General features: G+C 64.9%; 1 protein-coding gene across 1 annotated transcript in view; it reads left to right on the plus strand.

The window, feature by feature from the left end:
• ARID1A (AT-rich interaction domain 1A) overlaps positions 1 to 16,372 on the plus strand; it is a 44,600-nt gene extending 28,228 nt beyond the window's left edge. Inside the window, 17 exon segments of the mRNA XM_029080843.1 lie at positions 5,530 to 5,770; positions 5,879 to 5,968; positions 6,102 to 6,275; positions 6,632 to 6,974; positions 7,452 to 7,594; positions 7,693 to 7,802; positions 8,274 to 8,483; positions 9,040 to 9,247; positions 9,934 to 10,066; positions 10,173 to 10,351; positions 10,609 to 10,759; positions 10,880 to 11,032; positions 11,126 to 11,222; positions 11,372 to 12,257; positions 12,714 to 12,844; positions 13,073 to 13,704; positions 13,706 to 16,372. Of these exon segments, the coding sequence (XP_028936676.1) occupies positions 5,530 to 5,770; positions 5,879 to 5,968; positions 6,102 to 6,275; positions 6,632 to 6,974; positions 7,452 to 7,594; positions 7,693 to 7,802; positions 8,274 to 8,483; positions 9,040 to 9,247; positions 9,934 to 10,066; positions 10,173 to 10,351; positions 10,609 to 10,759; positions 10,880 to 11,032; positions 11,126 to 11,222; positions 11,372 to 12,257; positions 12,714 to 12,844; positions 13,073 to 13,704; positions 13,706 to 14,864 (5,040 nt within the window). The 3' untranslated portion in view covers positions 14,865 to 16,372.
• The last annotated feature ends 1,552 nt before the right edge of the window (positions 16,373 to 17,924 follow it).

Consider the following 17,924-nt stretch of genomic DNA (forward strand, 5'->3'; position numbering starts at 1 on the left):
TCAAACCACAAGCCCCAGGACGTCCCGGGTGACCCGGCGGCCACCCCCACCGTGTCGTGTCGAGGGAAGCTCAGTGTGGGCTTCTGTCTGGGAGCAGCAGGGAGCAGAGGGTCAGGCTGATGCAGGGAGAACCAGGCCAAGCAGGGGTAAGTATTGGGGCAGGGGACGGGCCTGCCCCGGAGAAGAAGGCAGGGGAGGCTTGGGGGCTCCTCAACCTCCCCCCTCCACATGCACACACCGCGCGCACACACACATTTTGATGGAGGGAAACTGAGCTAGGGGATGGCCCCTCTGAAGCTGAAGGACTGAGGGGTGAGGAAGGCTCTTGGATGAGCTCCCACCTACCCCCTTCTGTGCCCTCCCCGGCCTGGCTCGGTGGAACGTGGCCACTTCCTGCCGGGCCCTGGGACCGTCCACGTCCCAGAAATATTCTCCGTGCTATCTCTGGCCCAGCCCTGACCTAGTTTGGTTATCCCAGGCCTGGAAATTGTGCTAGGCAGAGCCCTTCTGAGCCGCCGGGCCCTTGGGCCTGTGGGGGGGGGTGAGGTGGCTGCTGGCAGGGTGAGAAGACCCCCGAGGATGCTGGTGAGGACCGGGGTGGGTGGGTGTCACCAAGGGTTCAGACGGGAGCTTGGATAGAGGTGATCCAGGATCCGTCAGCCGGGGGTTTCTGGGGGAGTGGGTGAGGCTCCCCCCCGGTCCGTGGAGCTTTTCCACGACCGTTGTCTCGGCGGCGTCTCGGTCTGCCTCCAGCGTCACCCGGCTTGTGGCATTTGGTGTCAGGGAGGGAGAGGAGGAGGAGGGAGGGGGACATTGAGCAGACGTGCCAGATGTGATTAAGGCCCGGGCGGAGAGAGCCGGGCTGTGGGAGTGGAGTATCGACCTGAAAAATCAATGGGCGAGGAGCCGCAGAGCTGTCTCTGTCTTGGGCTCCCGGAGTGGGGCTGGAAGGGCCCCTAACTAGATCTCCCCTTCCTCTTCCTCCTCCTCCGGGCGGGTCCCCGTCTGCCGAGGTGGGTTATTAGTATGGCACTGCATTTGGACTCCAAATTGGAGCAGAATTTCTCTTGGGCCGTGAAGCTCCGCCTCTCTCCATCCTCCTCTTTCCTAACGCTGCCTCTCGAGCAGGTAGTTCCTGATCCCCTCAAAGGCACGTGCCCCCCTCCAAATCCCGTGCCTGCTCTCGGGTAGAAGAGAGGACGAGGGCTGTCAGGCCTTGTTAATCATAGTAGCATTCATTATGGCATTCAAGTGCTTACTGTGTGCCAAACACCGAAAATGCCAGGACAGATACGAGATCGTCAGGTCTGACACGGTCCCCTCCCCCCGTGCAGCTCGTGTTGCTGGGATCTGGATTCCCCCAGTGCCCAGCTCCCGACCAACACCGGGGCCATCTGGTCTCCCCATCATTGGCCCTTCGTCCTCATGGCATGGTGGGGAGGGATGGCGATCTAGGGGAGGTGGAATCCACTTTCTAGGGTCTGCGGGGGCCACTGAAAGTTCCGCTCCTGTCTTCCGAGAGCCCTGTGTGGGCAGAGACTGTTTTCCCCTCCATTGTTTTGTCTCTAACCAGTTGCAACGTCTAAGTGCTGTGCAGGTATTCAGTCATATTTATCGAGTGCTTACTGTGTGCAGAGCGCTGCTAGGGTTGTTTCCTAAAGCAAACCAGAGGGGAGCCGAGTCTGACCCCAGGCTCGCCCTCTTTAAATCGGGAGTGGGAGGTGACGGAGGGGCTGTAGACTACCCTCTGCGTTGCACCCCAGGAAATCTTGCCGGGAGAGGAGGGCTCGGGAAGGAGCTGGTCCAAGGTCCAGGAGGAGCATTTGAGTTAGCGCGAGGTGTGAGTGGAAGGGGACAGACGAGCTGGAAAGCGGGGGTCGGGGTCCCCTTTCAAAACTCCAGTCCCACGGGATGGGGTTGGGGAGTGCTTTGGCTCTGTTCCTTTCTCACCCCTGGTTAGACCAGGCAGGGAGGAGGTTGAGGGGAGCCTGTGAGATCATTATCGGATCCCCCCGGCCTTGAGCACGGGGTCAGCTCAGACCTGAGGATGTGCCCGAGCACCTCCGCCACGGGGATGCGGGGTCAACTCGGGACCGGGATGCTCCCGGGGTCCGCCAAGGCCTTGGCTCTCGTCGGACGAGCGAGGTCGGGGTTGAGGGGTTGGGCTGAGGGTGGGAAGAAGGTGTGTGGCAGAATCTCTCCAGGGAAGCACATCCCCCTCCGCCCTCCGCCCCTCCCGGGGTGAGGCGGTGCAGCGCAGCGAGACCTGCCCCATCCCGTTGTTTTCCCACCCGGGACTGCATTTGTCTTTATTCGAGCCCCAGGGCCATCTATCTGCCCGGTGGTGTTTATATTCCCGATTTATCTTCCCGAGCCACCTGTAAAGCCCCTTGGCTGGGGCGGAGGGAGTCGGGACGTTCGGTCTCCCCGGTGTCCAAACGACCGCCCTCTCCTGATTCGGACCCGTCCCTTTGCGGGCAGCGTCCGCCATCCAGTCGGTTCCGCCGACCCGGCTCGGCCTTCTAGATCTTAAGCTCGTCTTGGGCGGGGAACGTGCCTGTTTATCATTCTGTCTTGTCTTCTGAGTGCTTAGTACAGCGCTCCACGTACGGTAAGCGCTCGATAAATACGGTTGAATGAGTGAAGCGGGACGGAGGTGGGAGAGAGAGGGCGCGTGGCGGGCGGGGCCGGGCGGATCCCGCGACGTTTCCTCCGCCCGGCTCCCCCTGGGCCTTGTTCGGGGGGCGGGCTCCCCCCGTCCCCTCTCCCTCGGAGTCAGGGCAGCGGCCCCTCCTCCGAGGTCTCGTTGTGGCGCTCGGGAGACGAGGTGGGCGCGTCCCCTCCCGTCGGCGGAGCGGCAGCCGCTCGCCGCCATTGGCCCGGCCGGGCGGCCAATCGCAGCTGGAGCGGCTGCCGCCCGGGAGTCCCCCTGGGCTCCCGCTATCGGGTCACATCCCGAAATAACACTGGGCAGTATTTCAAGGGAAGAGACGGAGGCTTTGGGGCTGCAGCCAGCCTGGGGTGTGAGATTCTGTGTGTGAAACAGTTGGATCGGCTCCAGCCGGTTTGATCTGCGTGGCAGATGAGCAGTAAAATGCACAAAAACACATTGAGAACACGTGAGGAAGCCCGCCAGACCCCGCCGCCGCGGCCTCCGCCTCCCCCTCCTCCGTGCGGGCTGAGCCGCCGCCTCCCTCCTCCCCTCTCCCCCCCTCCCCTCCCTGCCTACGCGGCCCCCGGGGGGGGACCGGTCCCTGCGGCCGGCCGAGGGCCCCCCCGGCGGCCGGCCCTCCGTCCGAACCGACCGGGCCCGCTCCTCCCTGGGAAGCGAGGCCGGCTGTGCACGTGCCTCTCCTCCACCCCTGGAGCCCACCACCGTGCCAGATGCCCCGGGGGGGCGTCGCAAATCACGGATGGGCCGTGCGGGCATTAGAGTTCGCTGCCGGCACGGCCTAGCGCCCCTCGGCCCCCGCCCCGAGGGTAAGTGAAGTTGAGGCCCCTGGCGGGACCGTCGGGGGTACCCGTGTGTCATACGCGGGGACGGGGTCCGCGAGAGGCCAAAGGGGACATCGATGGATGGGTTGGTGGTACTCTCTGATCACCTAGGGTCGAGGCACCATACTGAGCAACTTGGGAGAGCGTTTCCTGCCTTCCCGCAGCTTACGGTCAAACGGAAGATGCAGAAGCTAAAGTGACGATAGTGGGAGTCCCAGGCAGGGCAAAGTTCGAGAAGGGCAGGACGGCAGAATAGAAACGTATCCATGCAAATAGGTAACCGAACGGGTGCCGAGAAACGGAATAGAACGCACGGGGGCCGAGGGTGGCGTCGACTTAGAGGTGCATAGGGGAAAGCTCCCTGGAGGAGAGGTGGGGTTTCCGTAAGCTTCGAGGACAGGGAGAGCTGAGGTCTGGTGGATATTGGCAGGGCGAGGGAGATCCGGGCCGGGGGAATGGCGGGAGCGAGGGGCCGGAGGCGGGAGAGCCCGCAAGGTGAACGTGGGAGGGAGCGAATGGTGCCAGTTGAGGGTGGCCGGTGAATAAGTCGGTGATTTTTATTGAGCGCTTCCCGTGCGCAGAGCAGCGTCCTGAGCGCTTGGGAGAGCACCGTACCGCAGAGGCGGGAGACCCGTTCCCTCCCCACAAGGAGCTGGAGGGGGAGACGGACGTACCAATAAAGTCTAGATAGTCCTAAGTGCTGAGGGGCTGAGGAAGGATCGGAGAGTGTCGATTTAGGACCTTCTGCCTGCAGAGCCCAGGATTGAGTGCTAGAGAGCGTTCAGTGGAATCGGTAGACAAGCTCCTCGAGGAGTTTACGGTTAGCGGGGGAGACGGATGGCAGGAGCAGAGGATCGGAGATTCAATCGTATTTATTGAGCGCTTACTGTGTGCGGAGCACCGTATTAAGCCCTGGGAAAATACAGTTCAGCAACAGAGACGATCCCTACCCACAGCGGGCTCACGATGTAGAAGTCTGAGGTCCACCGATGGTATTTGTGGAGCGCTTACTACCTGCAGGGCCCTGTACTAAGCGCTGGAATGCGGACAGCAGTTCTGCGGGGGTGGTCTCGAAGCGCTGAGGGGATAGCCGAGGCCCGACGTGATGGTGAGGGGTGGGGAGATGAGCTCAGAAAGGCTTTGGGGCTGGGGAAGGCCTTGGTCTGGCTGGCACGGTGGGCGAGGTCGGGGGCAAGGGGGTGGAGATGGGTGAGAGCTCATTGTGGGCAGAGAACGTGTCTGTCTGTTGTCGTACTTTCCCAAGTGCTTAGTAGAGTGCCCCGCACACGGTAAGCGCTCAGTAAATACGATTGAACGAACGAGACGAGGACAAGACCCGATAGGGCGAAGCGAGGCGATGCGAAAGCTGGGGAGAACCTAGTGGAAAGGGCACGAGATTGGGCGTCAGAGGATCTGGGTTCTGAGCCTCGCTCCGCCACTTGCCTGCTGTGGGTCCTTGGGCAAGGCGCTTCACTTCTGTACCTCAGTTTCCTCTGTGCATTGAGGACGAAATACCTCGTCCGCGGTTCCCTTAAGCTGCAAGCCCCATGTGGGACGGGGACTTTCCGGCCTGATTATCTGCTCCACCGCTTGTCTGCTGTGTGACCCTGAGCGAGTCGCTTCACTTCTCTGTGCCTCAGCTACCTCGTCTGTAAAATGGGGATTAAGACCGTCAGCCGGTTGTGAGACGGGGACTGTGTCCAGCCCGATTTGCTTGTATCCACCCCAACGCTTAGTACAGTGCCTGGCACGTAGTAAGCACCCAGCAAATACCGCTATTATTATCATTATTATAGTCTTGCATCTTCCCCAGTGCTTGGTAAAGGGCCTGGTAGAGTAAGCATGTAACATACCACTGGTTATTATTATTCATCATTATTATTATGGTCTTGCATCTTCCCCGGTGCTTAGCCAAGTAGCCGGCGCAGAGAAAGCCTGCCCCACCCCGATGTCTTTATTTTATTCTGACGATTGGCGGTGGACCGGTGGGCGAGGGGCGGGTGGCACCGCCAACCCGGGTGTCGTCCCCCGCAGGACCTGTCCGGCTCCCTGGACGACCTCGCCATGGGGACGGAGGGCGCCCTGAGCCCCGGCGTGAGCACGTCGGGCATCTCTAGCAGCCAGGGGGAGCAGAGCAACCCGGCGCAGTCCCCGTTCTCCCCTCACACCTCGCCCCACCTGCCCGGCATCCGCGGCCCCTCGCCCTCCCCCGTGGGCTCCCCCGCCAGCGTCGCCCAGCCTCGCTCAGGACCCCTCTCGCCGGCCGCGGTGCCAGGTACGGGCGGAGGGTGGGCGCGGGCCCGGGAGGGGGCGGGGGCGCCCCCCGCGCCGGCCGGCCGGCCCCAGAGATCTATTCTGACCGTCCGCCCTCCCTGCGCCACAGGTAGCCAGATGCCCCCCCGCCCGCCCAGCGGCCAGTCCGACAGCATCATGCATTCGGCCGTGAACCAGCCGACCATCTCCCAGGACCGAGGTGAGGGGCCGGGGCCCGCGGGGTTGCGGGAGGGACCGGGACCCCGCGTGCCGGTGCGGTGGGGGCCGCCGTTAGGCACCGAGAGGGAAGGAACGGCCCGTCCATCTGTCTGTCCGTCTGCCCGCCCTCACAGGTTACATGCAGCGGAACCCCCAGATCCCCCAGTACGGCTCGCCCCAGGCCGGCTCCGCCTTATCTCCGCGCCAGTCTTCGGCCGGGCAGATGCACACCGCCATGGGCTCCTATCAGCAGAACTCCGTGGGTGGCTACGGACCCCAGGGCGGCGGTGGCCAGTACGGGCCTCAAGGTGAGCGTGCTGGGCGAAGGCGGCGGGGGTTCCCTTCGGAGGTGGAGGCCGGCGCACCGATGCCTCCTCGCCCCACCCCCCCAAACGTGGATCGGGCCTGGACCCTCCCTGCTCCCCAGGGGTGGGCCCCCTCCCCGGGTCCTGCAATGGGCGGGGCCGTCTGGGCTCTGGGGGCTTCTTGCGCCCCCATCTCGGGCTACCCGCCGCAGCGCCGGTCAGCCCCGTGACCCGGCGTTGCCGGGCAGCGGACCCCTGCTGCTCCCTTTCACTCGCCCGGGGTTCCTGGGAGCCGGAAAGCGCATCCCTGAATCTTCTCCTTCCTCTTCCTCCTGCCCCCCTCCCCCCCTACCCACCAGGAGGCTACCCCAGACAGCCAAACTACAGTGCCATGCCCAACGCCAACTACTCGAGCGCAGGAATGGGGGGCGGCCTGAACCCCATGGGGGCCGGGAGCCAGATGCACGGGCAGGCGGCGGTGCCCCCCTACAGCGGGATGCCCCCCGGGAGGATGGGCCACGCCGCCATGGGCAGCCGGCCCTACGGCCCCAACATGGCCAACATGGCCAACATGGCCAACCTGCCGCCTCAGGTCGGGACCGGGATGTGCCCCCCGCCGGGGGGCCTGAACCGGAAAGCACAAGACGCCGCCGCGGCCGCCGCCGCAGCCATGCATGCTGCCGCCAACTCCATCCCCAACCGGTGAGGGCCCCGCCCGGAGGGGTGAAGGCGGGGAGGGTCTGTGGTGAAGGCAGCTCCCCCCGACGAGGGAGGGTCTACGGCGACCCTCGAGGCCGGGCCCCATTCGGGGCCGGGGGCTCCCGGCCTCAGGGGTTTCCCGGGCAAGGAAGAGGGCACCGGATATTTGACTTCAAGGAGTAATGGAGTGGAGAGGGATGCGGGGAGCCGGGGAGACATCGCGCTCGGCGAGATTCTGGCCCATCGTCCAGGCTGGCAGCAGGGTCCGCCCCCACCCCCCGGGGGGCTACAAGGGGTGCAGAGCCCGAGAATCTGCTCCAGGGATGTGAGCTGTAATCTCCTTGCTGGGGCTTGAGGATCCCTGCCCGGGGAGAGGCAGGAGGGGCCGACGTCCGGAGCGGGGCGGTGGGTTCGGCCCGGAGGACTGCGGGCGATTCCCACGGCCCTCACCGCGTGTCTCTGCGCTCTGTCGCCTCCCAGGCCCCCGGGCTACCCCAACATGAACCAGGGGGGCATGATGGCCTCGGGGCCTCCTTACGGGCAAGGCATCAACAGCATGGCCGGCATGATCAACCCGCAGGGCGCCCCCTACCCCATGGGCGGGAACATGGCCAACAATTCAGGTAAGCCGATGCTCCCGGCGGGCCGGGCGGGCGGCGGGGACCGGGCGGGCGGCGGGGGCCGAGCGCGGAGCCTGAGGGTCCTGCCCGTCATCCTCTAGGGATGGCGGGGAGTCCGGAGATGATGGGCCTCGGGGACGTCAAACTCACGCCGGCCACCAAGATGAACAACAAGGCTGACGGGACCCCCAAAACCGAGTCCAAATCCAAGGTGACGCTCGGGGCCCGGTCGGTATTCTGTGGAAGGCAAACACCCCCAGCTAGTTGTTCCCCGAGGGATGGGGTGTGATTTTGGCACTGCCCATGGATTGGTAGTCTGCCAGGCTCCACCCCCTCGCAGTGCTGCCCCACCCTCCCTCACCTGTCGCCCCCAGGCACAGTGAGGGGGGTGCGGTGCCCGTGGGCCCCTCCTCTCCAACGCCCACCGGGAAGACCAGTCGGAGAGATTGGCAGTGGGATGATCGCCTCCTCCTAGGGTCATCCGGGCCATCCCCCGTCCTCACTGCACGGGCGGGGGAGCCCACGCTTCCCAAGGAAGGGGCTCGGGAAGGAGGGAACCGATGAGCGACCGGGGCTTATAGCTAGAACCTCTTCTGGGTCCAGCTTAGCCCCGGCCGGGGTCACTGGCCGTTTGCCTTTACCCACCCCCGTGCCTACCCCTGACGGCGACTTCCCGTTCCAGAAGTCCAGCTCTTCCACCACCACTAACGAGAAGATCACCAAGCTGTACGAGCTGGGCAGCGAGCCGGAGAGGAAGATCTGGGTGGACCGCTACCTGGCCTTCACCGAAGAGAAGGCCATGGGCATGACCAACCTGCCCGCCGTGGGCCGCAAGCCACTGGACCTGTACCGCCTCTACGTGTCGGTGAAGGAGATCGGCGGCTTGACGCAGGTAGGCCGGCGGCGTGGGGTGGGGGCCCGCGGACGACGGCCCGTCCCTGCCGTGAGGACTGTGGATTCCCCTCCGGTTCCGACTTGTGGGACCGCGGAATTCGGGGAGGCGGCGGGTGGGGGGGGGGGACCCGGGTTCCTGCGAGCGTGGAGGCTGCCCGGTAGCCGGGGACCGGGCCGGACCCCGGGTCTCGGCCCAGCAGAGAGAGGGCTTCCTCTTCTGCCCTCTGCCTCGTCGGCGGTGGCCTCTATCTGACGCTTTCGGGGAGGTCGTGCCTTGGCGTGGAATGAGCCGACCCGTTTCTGACACCATCCCTGTTCCCCGGGGCTCAGGAATCATTTTCCCAGTTTTACAGAGGAGGAAGAAGCTGAGGCCCAGGGAGGTGAAGTGACCTGTCCAAGATCACCCAGCAGGACTGGGACTTGATGATCACGGGTCTCCTGACCCTCCCGGGCCTGGGGTCTTGCCTCTAGCCCATCTGGGAAGGGGCGGCAGGGAGCCGGCACGTGGTGGAGGGCCACCAGGGGCGGGCGCTGAACCCGGGGCGGCCCTGCAGGTCAACAAGAACAAGAAATGGCGGGAGCTGGCCACCAACCTGAACGTGGGTACCTCAAGCAGCGCCGCCAGTTCCCTGAAGAAGCAGTACATCCAGTGTCTGTACGCCTTCGAGTGCAAGGTTGAACGCGGGGAGGACCCGCCCCCTGACATCTTCGCTGCTGCCGACTCCAAAAAGGCCCAGCCCAAGGTCCAGCCCCCGTCGCCAGGTGAGACCCGGACGGGGCTTGTCCCGTGTGCCGGGAGAGCCCCGGCCGGCTGATGGCCACGTGGGCGGGATCGAAGTGGTCAGGGCCCCCCGGGGGGTGGAGTGCCAGGACGGTGGGGGTGAAAAAAGAAGAAACGTGACCCCCAGAGAGCCAGCGTCGGGGGTGGCCGTGAATTATCATCCCCAGCGCGGCGCCCAGGGGTGGAAAGGGTCGGGGGCGGGTCAGCCCCAGGAGCCGACGGGAACGTCACACTTCAAACTAAACATGTCCAAAACAGAATTACTCATCTTCCCTCCCAGACCCTTTCCTCCCCCGTCTTCCCACCACCGTAGACAAAGATCTGTTCCCTTTAAACAACGGATCTACTCCACCCTCTCAGCCCCCCACTGCTTATACACGTCGGTGAAAGTCCCTTTCCCCTTCTTGACTGTAAGCTCCTCGTGGGCAGGGATGGTGTCTACCAACTTGGTGGTCTCGTACTCTACCAAGCGCTTAGAACAGCGCTTTGCACACAGTAAGCGCTCTGTAGATAACGATCGACCGAACGATGGACCGCATCATGTCCTCGGATCTCCCAAACCGGGCCCGGGATTGGCCCAAAGGAGTCACGTCTCTGGGGCGTCAGGGGCAGGGCCCCCCCACCCTTCCCCCGCCCTGAGAGGCCCCTCACCCGCCTCCGTTTGCAGCCGGTTCCGGCTCCATGCAAGGGCCCCAGACGCCCCAGTCCACCAGCAGCTCCATGGCCGAAGGGGGAGACCTGAAACCCCCGACGCCGGCGTCGACGCCGCACAGTCAGATGCCGCCCTTGCCCGGCATCAGGTGAGACCCGGGGGAGCGGGCCCGGGATGCCGCGAAGGGCTTCGGGGGAGCTGGGGGAGGCGGAGAGCGGTGCCGACCGACCCCCGCCCCTCTCGACCTGATACAGGAGCAACTCGGTCGGGCTCCAGGACGCATTCGCGGACGGGGGAGGCGATCCCGCGGCGTTCCCCAAGCGGAACTCCATGACGCCGAACCCCGGGTACCAGGCGGGCATGAACGCCTCCGAACTGATGGGCCGCGTGACCTACGAGCCCAGCAAGGACCCGTACGGCGGCATGAGGAAAGGTGACTGAGCCTGGCCAGGGCCGGCCCGCCGGGCGTCCCCAGAAGGGCGCCCCCCCGCCCTCTCCGTGCCCCCGCTCTCCCCGCCGCGGGCCGAGGGGGCCCGTGGGGGCTTGCGGCCTGCGGGGAGAGGGTCGGCTCCGCCGACGGGGACCCGTCGGGCCTCCAGTCCCCCACCAGCGGGAGCGGGGAGGTGGCCCCGGGCGACCCATCTGTCCGTCTCCAGCCCCACTCACCCCCGCTCTCCGTCGCTTCCTCAGCTCCGGGGAGCGATCCCTTCATGTCGGCGGGGCAGGGCCCCAACAGCGGGATGGGGGACCCTTACAGCCGGCCGGCCGGCCCCGGCATGGGCAACATGGCCATGGCTCAGCGCCAGCACTACCCCTACGGGGGTCCTTACGACCGAGTGAGGTGAGCGCGGGAGGGCCGGGCGGCCCGAAGGCCGGGGAGGGGCCGCGGGGAGGGGCGGGGGGCGCGGCGCACCGCCCCGGGACCTGCGGCGGCCTCACCGCGGGCCGGTGGTTCCTTCAGGACAGAGCCCGGCATGGGCCCCGAGGGGAGCATGGGGCCCGGAGCCCCGCAGCCGAGCCTGATGCCTTCGGCCCCGGACTCGGGGATGTACTCTCCCAGCCGCTACCCCCCCCAGCAGCAGCAGCAGCCTCCGCAGCAGCCGCCGCAGCAACGGTAAGGGGGCGTCCCCACCGCTCTCCCGCGCCCGCGCCGGGGTGGTCGGCCCCGGCCCCGGCTCAGCCCGCTGTCGCCCGCTCTCTCCCGCAGACACGATTCCTATGGCAATCAGTTCTCCACCCAGGGCACCCCCTCTGGCAGCCCCTTCCCCAGCCAGCAAACCACCATGTACCAGGCACAGCAGCAGGTGAGCGAGCGGCGGCGCTCGGTGACGGGCGGCGAGGGGCAGGGAGGGGGATCCTCGCTGCCGGAGACCAGCCCCGGGCCCGGGGGGCAGCCCACCCACCTCGCTCTCTCTCTCTCTCTCTCTCTCTCTCGCCCCCCCACTCCCCACAGAACTACAAACGGCCCATGGACGGAGCCTACGGCCCCCCGGCCAAACGGCACGAGGGGGAGATGTACAACGTGCCGTACGGCGGCGGGCAGGGGCAGCCGCCCCCCCAGGCTCCCCAGCTGCCCCCGGCCCCCAGCCAGCAAGCCAGCCAGCCCCCGGCCGCCCAGCCCTCCCCGCAGCAGGATCTGTACAACCAGTACGGGACGGCGTACCCCCCGCCGGAGCGCCGGCCGGCGGGCGGTCCCCAGAACCAGTTCCCATTCCAGTTCGGCCGGGACCGGGTCTCGGCGCCCGCCGGGGCCGGCGCCCAGCAGAGCCTGGCGCCGCAGATGCTGGGGGCGCCGATGGCCTCGGCCCCCGACGGCCCGCAACAGGGCGCCATGTGGCAGGGGCGGGGCGAGCTGGGCTACAACTACTCGAATCGGCCGGCCGCGGGCGCCGCCCCGCCGGGGGCCGCCGCCGCCGCCGCCGCCTACCACGGCGTGAGCCGGACGGACGAGCTGGGTCACGCGGACCAGAGGGTGAACCACGAGGGCCCCTGGGCGCCCCACGGGAGCCGGCAGCCCCCTTACGGCCCCTCGGCCCCCGTGCCCCCCATGGCGAGGCCCCCGCAGTCCAGCTACCCGCCGCAGACCCACATTCCTCAGGGATCCAGCCCCGCCCCCCTGCCGCGGGCCCTGGAGAGCCGCACCTCCCCCAGCAAGTCCCCGTTTCTGCACTCCGGCATGAAGATGCAGAAGGCGGGGCCCCCCGTGCCCGCCTCCCATATAGCCCCGCCCCCCACCCAGCCCCCCATGGTCCGCCGGGACATCACCTTCCCGCCCGGCTCGGTGGAGGCCACGCAGCCGGTGCTCAAGCCCAGGCGGCGGCTCACGACGAAGGATATCGGTACGGCCGTGGGCGAGGGGTCCGGCGGGGGCTCTGCCGGGCGGGCGGGCCGACGGGAGTCTCGGGCCGTCCCCCGGCGTGGCCGGTGGAGGGTTGAAGGGGTGGGTGGGTGGCGGGAGCCCCGCCGGGATCCGGGAGCGGAAGATGAGATGGACGGGCGGGACCCGTGTCTTCTCGGAGCGCTGCTCGGCCTAGGGGGAATAGCCCGGGCCTGGGAGTCGGAGGGTCTGGGGTCTGCTCCCAACCGCCCCACTCGTCCGCCGTGCGATCGGGAGCAAATCACTTGACTTCTCTGGGCCTCCGTTCCCTCGTCTGTAGAATGGGGAGTGAGACTGTGAGCCCCGTGGGGTCCAGCCCGATTACCTCGTATCCCTCCCAGCGCTTAGGACGGCGCCTGGCACGTGGCGAGGGTTTAAGAAATACCGCGCTTAGCATTATCGTCGCTGTCTTCATTAGGAACCCCAGAGGCCTGGCGGGTGATGATGTCTCTAAAGTCGGGGCTGCTGGCTGAGAGCACGTGGGCCTTAGACACCATCAACATCCTGCTGTACGACGACAACAGCATCATGACCTTCAACCTCAGCCAGGTGGGGGTGGGACCGCAACGAGCCGGGGGCGAGACGGGCCCTCGCCGGCCGGGCGGCTTCCGGGCCCGGGCATCGAGGGTCAGGGCCCCCGCAGTGGGGAGAACTAGAATCGGGGAGCCCTGAGCCGGGTCCGTCCCCTCCCCAGCCCCCCGGCGCGCGCCCCGGTCTTTCCCACCCCTCTGCCTGGCACGTGGTCCTGACGCCGCCCCGTGTCTGCCCTCTCCCCAGCTGCCGGGGTTGTTAGAGCTCCTGGTGGAATACTTCCGGCGCTGTCTCATCGAGATCTTCGGCATCCTGAGGGAGTACGAGGTGGGAGACCCGGGCCAGAGAAGGCTACTGGAGCCCGAGCGGTTCAGCAAGGCCTCGAGTCCCGCCTCCCCCTCCGCGGAGGGGACGGCGGAGGCCCGGGAGGAAGAGGACGAGGCGGAGGAAGAAGAGAACGAGGAGGAGCCGGAGGAAGGCCGGGAGCGGGAGGCGGAGGGGCCCAGCCCCAAGCCGGCGGAGGAGGGGGAGGCGGGCGAGGGCCCGCCGGAGGGCCGCGAGGACAAGTTGGCCAGCAAGTTCGACAAGCTGCCGGTCAAGGTGGTGCCCAAGAGCGACCCGTTCGTGGTGGACTGCTCGGACCGGCTGGGCCGGGTGCAGGAGTTCGACAGCGGGCTGCTGCACTGGCGCATCGGGGGCGGCGACACCACGGAGCACATCCAGACCCACTTCGAGAGCAAGACGGAGCCGGGCCCCCCGCGGGCGCCCTGCCCGGCCGCCGCCTCCAGGAAGCGCGCGCCGGCCGCCCCGGGCAGCCCGGCGGCGGCGGCCCCGGCGGCCGGGGGCGAGGGCGAGGGCGAGGGCGGCCCCCCCCGCGGCCGAGAAGCGGGTCACGGCCACCATGGACGACGTGCTGTCGGCCCGGGCCGGGGCGCTGGCCGAGGAGGCTGGGGGCGGGGGGCCGGCCGCGGCCGCCCCCGCCGCCGCCGCCAAGTTCCCGTTGGGCGGGGGGCCGGCGCCGGGCCGCCGGCACCTGAAGATCCTGGAGGACGAGCCGCGCAGCAAGGACGAGACGCCGCTGTGCGCCCTCCTGGACTGGCAGGACGCCCTGGCCAAGCGGTGCGTGGGGGTGTCCAACACGATCCGCAGCCTGTCCTTCGTGCCGGGCAACGACCTGGAGATGTCGAAGCACCCGGGCCTGCTGCTGGTCCTGAGCCGCCTGATCCTCCTGCACCACACGCACCCCGAGCGCAAGCAGGCGCCCCTGACCTACGAGAAGGAGGAGGAGCAGGACCAGGGCGTGAGCTGCAACAAGGTGGAGTGGTGGTGGGACTGCCTGGAGGCCCTGCGCGAGAACACCCTGGTGACCCTGGCCAACATCTCGGGCCAGCTGGACCTGTCCCCCTACCCCGAGAGCATCTGCCTGCCGGTCCTGGACGGGCTCCTGCACTGGGCCGTGTGCCCCTCGGCCGAGGCCCAGGACCCCTTCCCCACGCTGGGCCCCCACGCGGTGCTCTCGCCGCAGAGACTGGTCCTGGAGGCCCTGAGCAAGCTCAGCATCCAGGACAACAACGTGGACCTCATCCTGGCCACGCCGCCCTTCAGCCGGCTGGAGAAGCTCTACGGCGCCATGGTGCGCTTCCTGGGCGACCGCAAGAACCCCGTGTGCCGCGAGATGGCCGTGGTGCTGCTGGCCAACCTGGCCCAGGGCGACAGCCTGGCGGCCCGCGCCATCGCCGTCCAGAAGGGCAGCATCGGCAACCTGCTGGGCTTCCTGGAGGACAGCCTGGCGGCCACGCAGTTCCAACAGAGCCAGGCCGGCCTGGGGCACGTGGCCGGCCCGCCCTTCGAGCCCACCAGCGTGGACATGATGCGCCGGGCGGCCCGGGCGCTGCTGGCGCTGGCCAAGGTGGACGAGAACCACCCGGAGTTCACGCTCTACGAGGCGCGGCTGCTCGACATCTCCGTCTCGCCCCTGATGAACTCGCTGGTCTCGCAGGTCATCTGCGACGTACTGTTCCTCATCGGCCGGTCATGACGGCCGGGGACGCCCACGGCCCGGCCGGGGGCCCCCCCGCGCCTCCCCGCGCCCCGGCCTGCCGCGTGCCTGCCTCCCTGCGTGCCCGCCCCTGGTCGGGCGCGACTCGGAGGAGACTGACTGACTGTTGCCCTTTTATTTATGCAAAACCACCTCAGAATCCAGCCGCTCCCCCCTGCCCTCCCGCCCCCCGCCCGACCCTGCTTCTCCCCCCTCCCGGGAAAGGTACCTCCCTCGGTGCGTCTCTCCCTCTCCTCCCCCGGCCCCTCCGGTCCCATCCCTCCCCCTCCTCGACTCCCTCCCCACCCGGACCCCCTTGGAGGAGCTCCGCCTACCTACGAGATTCCTCCTCCTCCTCCTCCTCCTTCTTCTCTCCTTTCCGTTGGTTTTTTAATTTTTATTTTAACCAAAGTTACTGTTGTTTACAGTGAGTTTGGGAAAAAAAACAACAAAAAACAACCACCCGATAATGAGAGAACGGCCCCCACTCCCACCCCGCCCGCCTCCCCCGCGGGGGGCGGGGCGGGGTCACCTTTCGTAAACTGTTTTTAATGGTATAAAAAAGAAAAAGAAAAAAAACATACAAAAAAAAAATATCTCCGAAGGACGAGAGAAAAAAAAACGCCAAGGCGCGCGAGGCGTCGGGGTCCGGGCCCCGGGCCGCCCGCCCCGTCCCCATGCTGTAACGACGTCTCTCGCCCCGGGCGGAAAGCGAAACGAGAGAGGAAGGCGCTGAATCGGCAGCACGCTGTAGTTTTTAACAAATAAAAGATGTTTTTAGTTTAATGTTGAGGAGAAAAAAAAACAAAAAAAGGCTTCCCCCAAAGTATCTCGTGTGAACCTACAACACCCTGACCTCTTCCTCCTCCTCGATTGTATGGATACCCTGAGATCACCTCTTCGAGCCGGTTTTAAACTTTAGCCGCGGCTGCTGGGCCGCCTCGTGTGTATATATGACGTTGTACATTGCACATACTCTGACTCCCCGCAGTTGAGCCCCTTCCCGCCCCTCACCCCCTTTATAGTATGACGAGTTAACAAGTTGGTGACCTGCACAAGCGAGACACAATTATTTAATCTCTTGCCTCACGTCCTCTTCCTCCCCTTCTCCCTTCTCCCTCCTCCTCCTCCTCCTTCCCTCAACCCCGAGGATGCTGTACAGGCCTCTGTGTAAAAAGTCATTGCTGTCTCAGCAGCCAATCAACTTCTAGTTTATTTTTTCCCCCCTGGGTTTTTTTGTTTTTGTTTTTGTTTTTTGTTTCGTTTTCTTTCTAATCGAGGTGTGAAAAAGTTCTAGGTTCAGTTGAAGTTCCTGATGAAGAAACACAATTGAGATTTTTTCAGTGATGAATTCTGCATATTTGTATTTCAGACGATGTAGCTCCAAACTTGATGTAAATTCCTCCTTTTTTTCCTTTTTTGGCTTAATGAATATCATTTATTCAGTATGAAATCTTTATACTATATGTTCCACGTGTTAAGAATAAATGTACATTAAATCTTGGTAAGAGGTTTGTAAGGGTTTTTATTTTATTTTTTCCCCCCTCCCGTGGGACTCTCGGCCCTAGCGCTCCCCCCCCCCCCCACCCCGAGGATGGGTACCTGTGCCCGTAGGCCTCCGAGCTGCTCACGCCCGCTGCCGGGCCGGGAACGCACGGGAGGGCCCGGCTCTCGCCAGCGAGGTCCGAGCGGGGTCTCGGCCCGGGCGCTGGGCCCGGCTGGGGAGGGGCGAGAGACCAATGCAGCGTCGTTGTGGATCGGCCCCAGGGCGGGGCGGAGGGATGGGGCAGAGAGCCCCCGTCTAACAGTAATAATAATATTTTTTAAGCCCCCCGTGCTGTGGGCCACCATGCTTGGGTGTTTGCCAGCCAGGCCTTAGTAGATTGTAAGCTCTCTGTGGGCAGGGCAGGTGACTCTTGATTATTCTGTCCTTGCATCAAGTGGGTGCTCAGTAAACGCTACTGCTACTCACCATTTTTTTTCCATGATTTTTATGGTATTTAAGAGCCTATTACGTGCCAGGCACTGTACGAAACAGGTAGATAGAAGCTATTCTAGAGAAGCAGCGTGGCTCAGTGGAAAGAGCACGGGCTTTGGAGTCAGAGGTCATGAGTTCAAATCCCAGCTCTACCACTGTCAGCTGTGTGACTGTGGGCAAGTCACTTAACTTCTCTGTGCCTGTTACCTCATCTGTAAAATGGGGATGAAGACTGTGAGCCCCACGTGGGACAACCTGATTTCCCTGTGTCTACCCCAGCGCTTGGAACAGCGCTCTGCACATAGTAAGCGCTTAACAAATACCAACGTTATTATTATTCTGGTCGGACACAGCCCAGGTCCCACATGGGGTTCACGGTCTTAATCCCCATTTTACAGATGAGGGAACTGAGGCACGGAGAAGTCGAGCGGCTTATCCGAGGACCTACAGCAGCGGCTGGGATTAAAACCCCGGGCCTGCGGCCTCCCGGGACCGAGCCGCACCGCTTCGCCCGGCTGCCCAAAAAATCCAATCGAATGGACTGAACCGTAAGCTCCCTGAGGACGGAGATTGAGGCTACCGACCCATCGTATGCTCCCCGGGGCTTAGCAGGAGAAGCAGCGTGGCTCAGTGGAAAGAGCCCGGGCTTGGGAGTCGGAGGTCATGGGTTCGAATCCCAGCTCTGCCACTTGTTAGCTGTGGACAAGTCACTTAACTTATCTGTGGGAGAAGCAGCGTGGCTCAGTGGAAAGAGCATGGGCTCTGGAGTCAGGGCTCACGAGTTCGAATCCCAGCTCTGCCACTTGGCTGTGTGACTGTGGGCAAGTCACTTAACTTCTCTGTGCCTCAGTTCCCTCATCTGTAAAATGGGGATTAAGACTGTGAGCCCCAGGTGGGACAACCTGATTCCCCTATGTCTACCCCAGCGCTTAAAACAGTGCTCGGTAAGCGCTTAACAAATACCAACATTATTATTATTATCATCTGTAAAATGGGGATGAAGACTGTGAGCCTCACATGGGACAACCTGATTACCCTGTATCTACCCCAGTGCTTAGAACAGTGCTCTGCACATAGTAAGC

The sequence above is a fragment of the Ornithorhynchus anatinus genome, chromosome 16, assembly GCF_004115215.2.
Source record: "Ornithorhynchus anatinus isolate Pmale09 chromosome 16, mOrnAna1.pri.v4, whole genome shotgun sequence".
NCBI lineage: Eukaryota > Metazoa > Chordata > Mammalia > Monotremata > Ornithorhynchidae > Ornithorhynchus > Ornithorhynchus anatinus.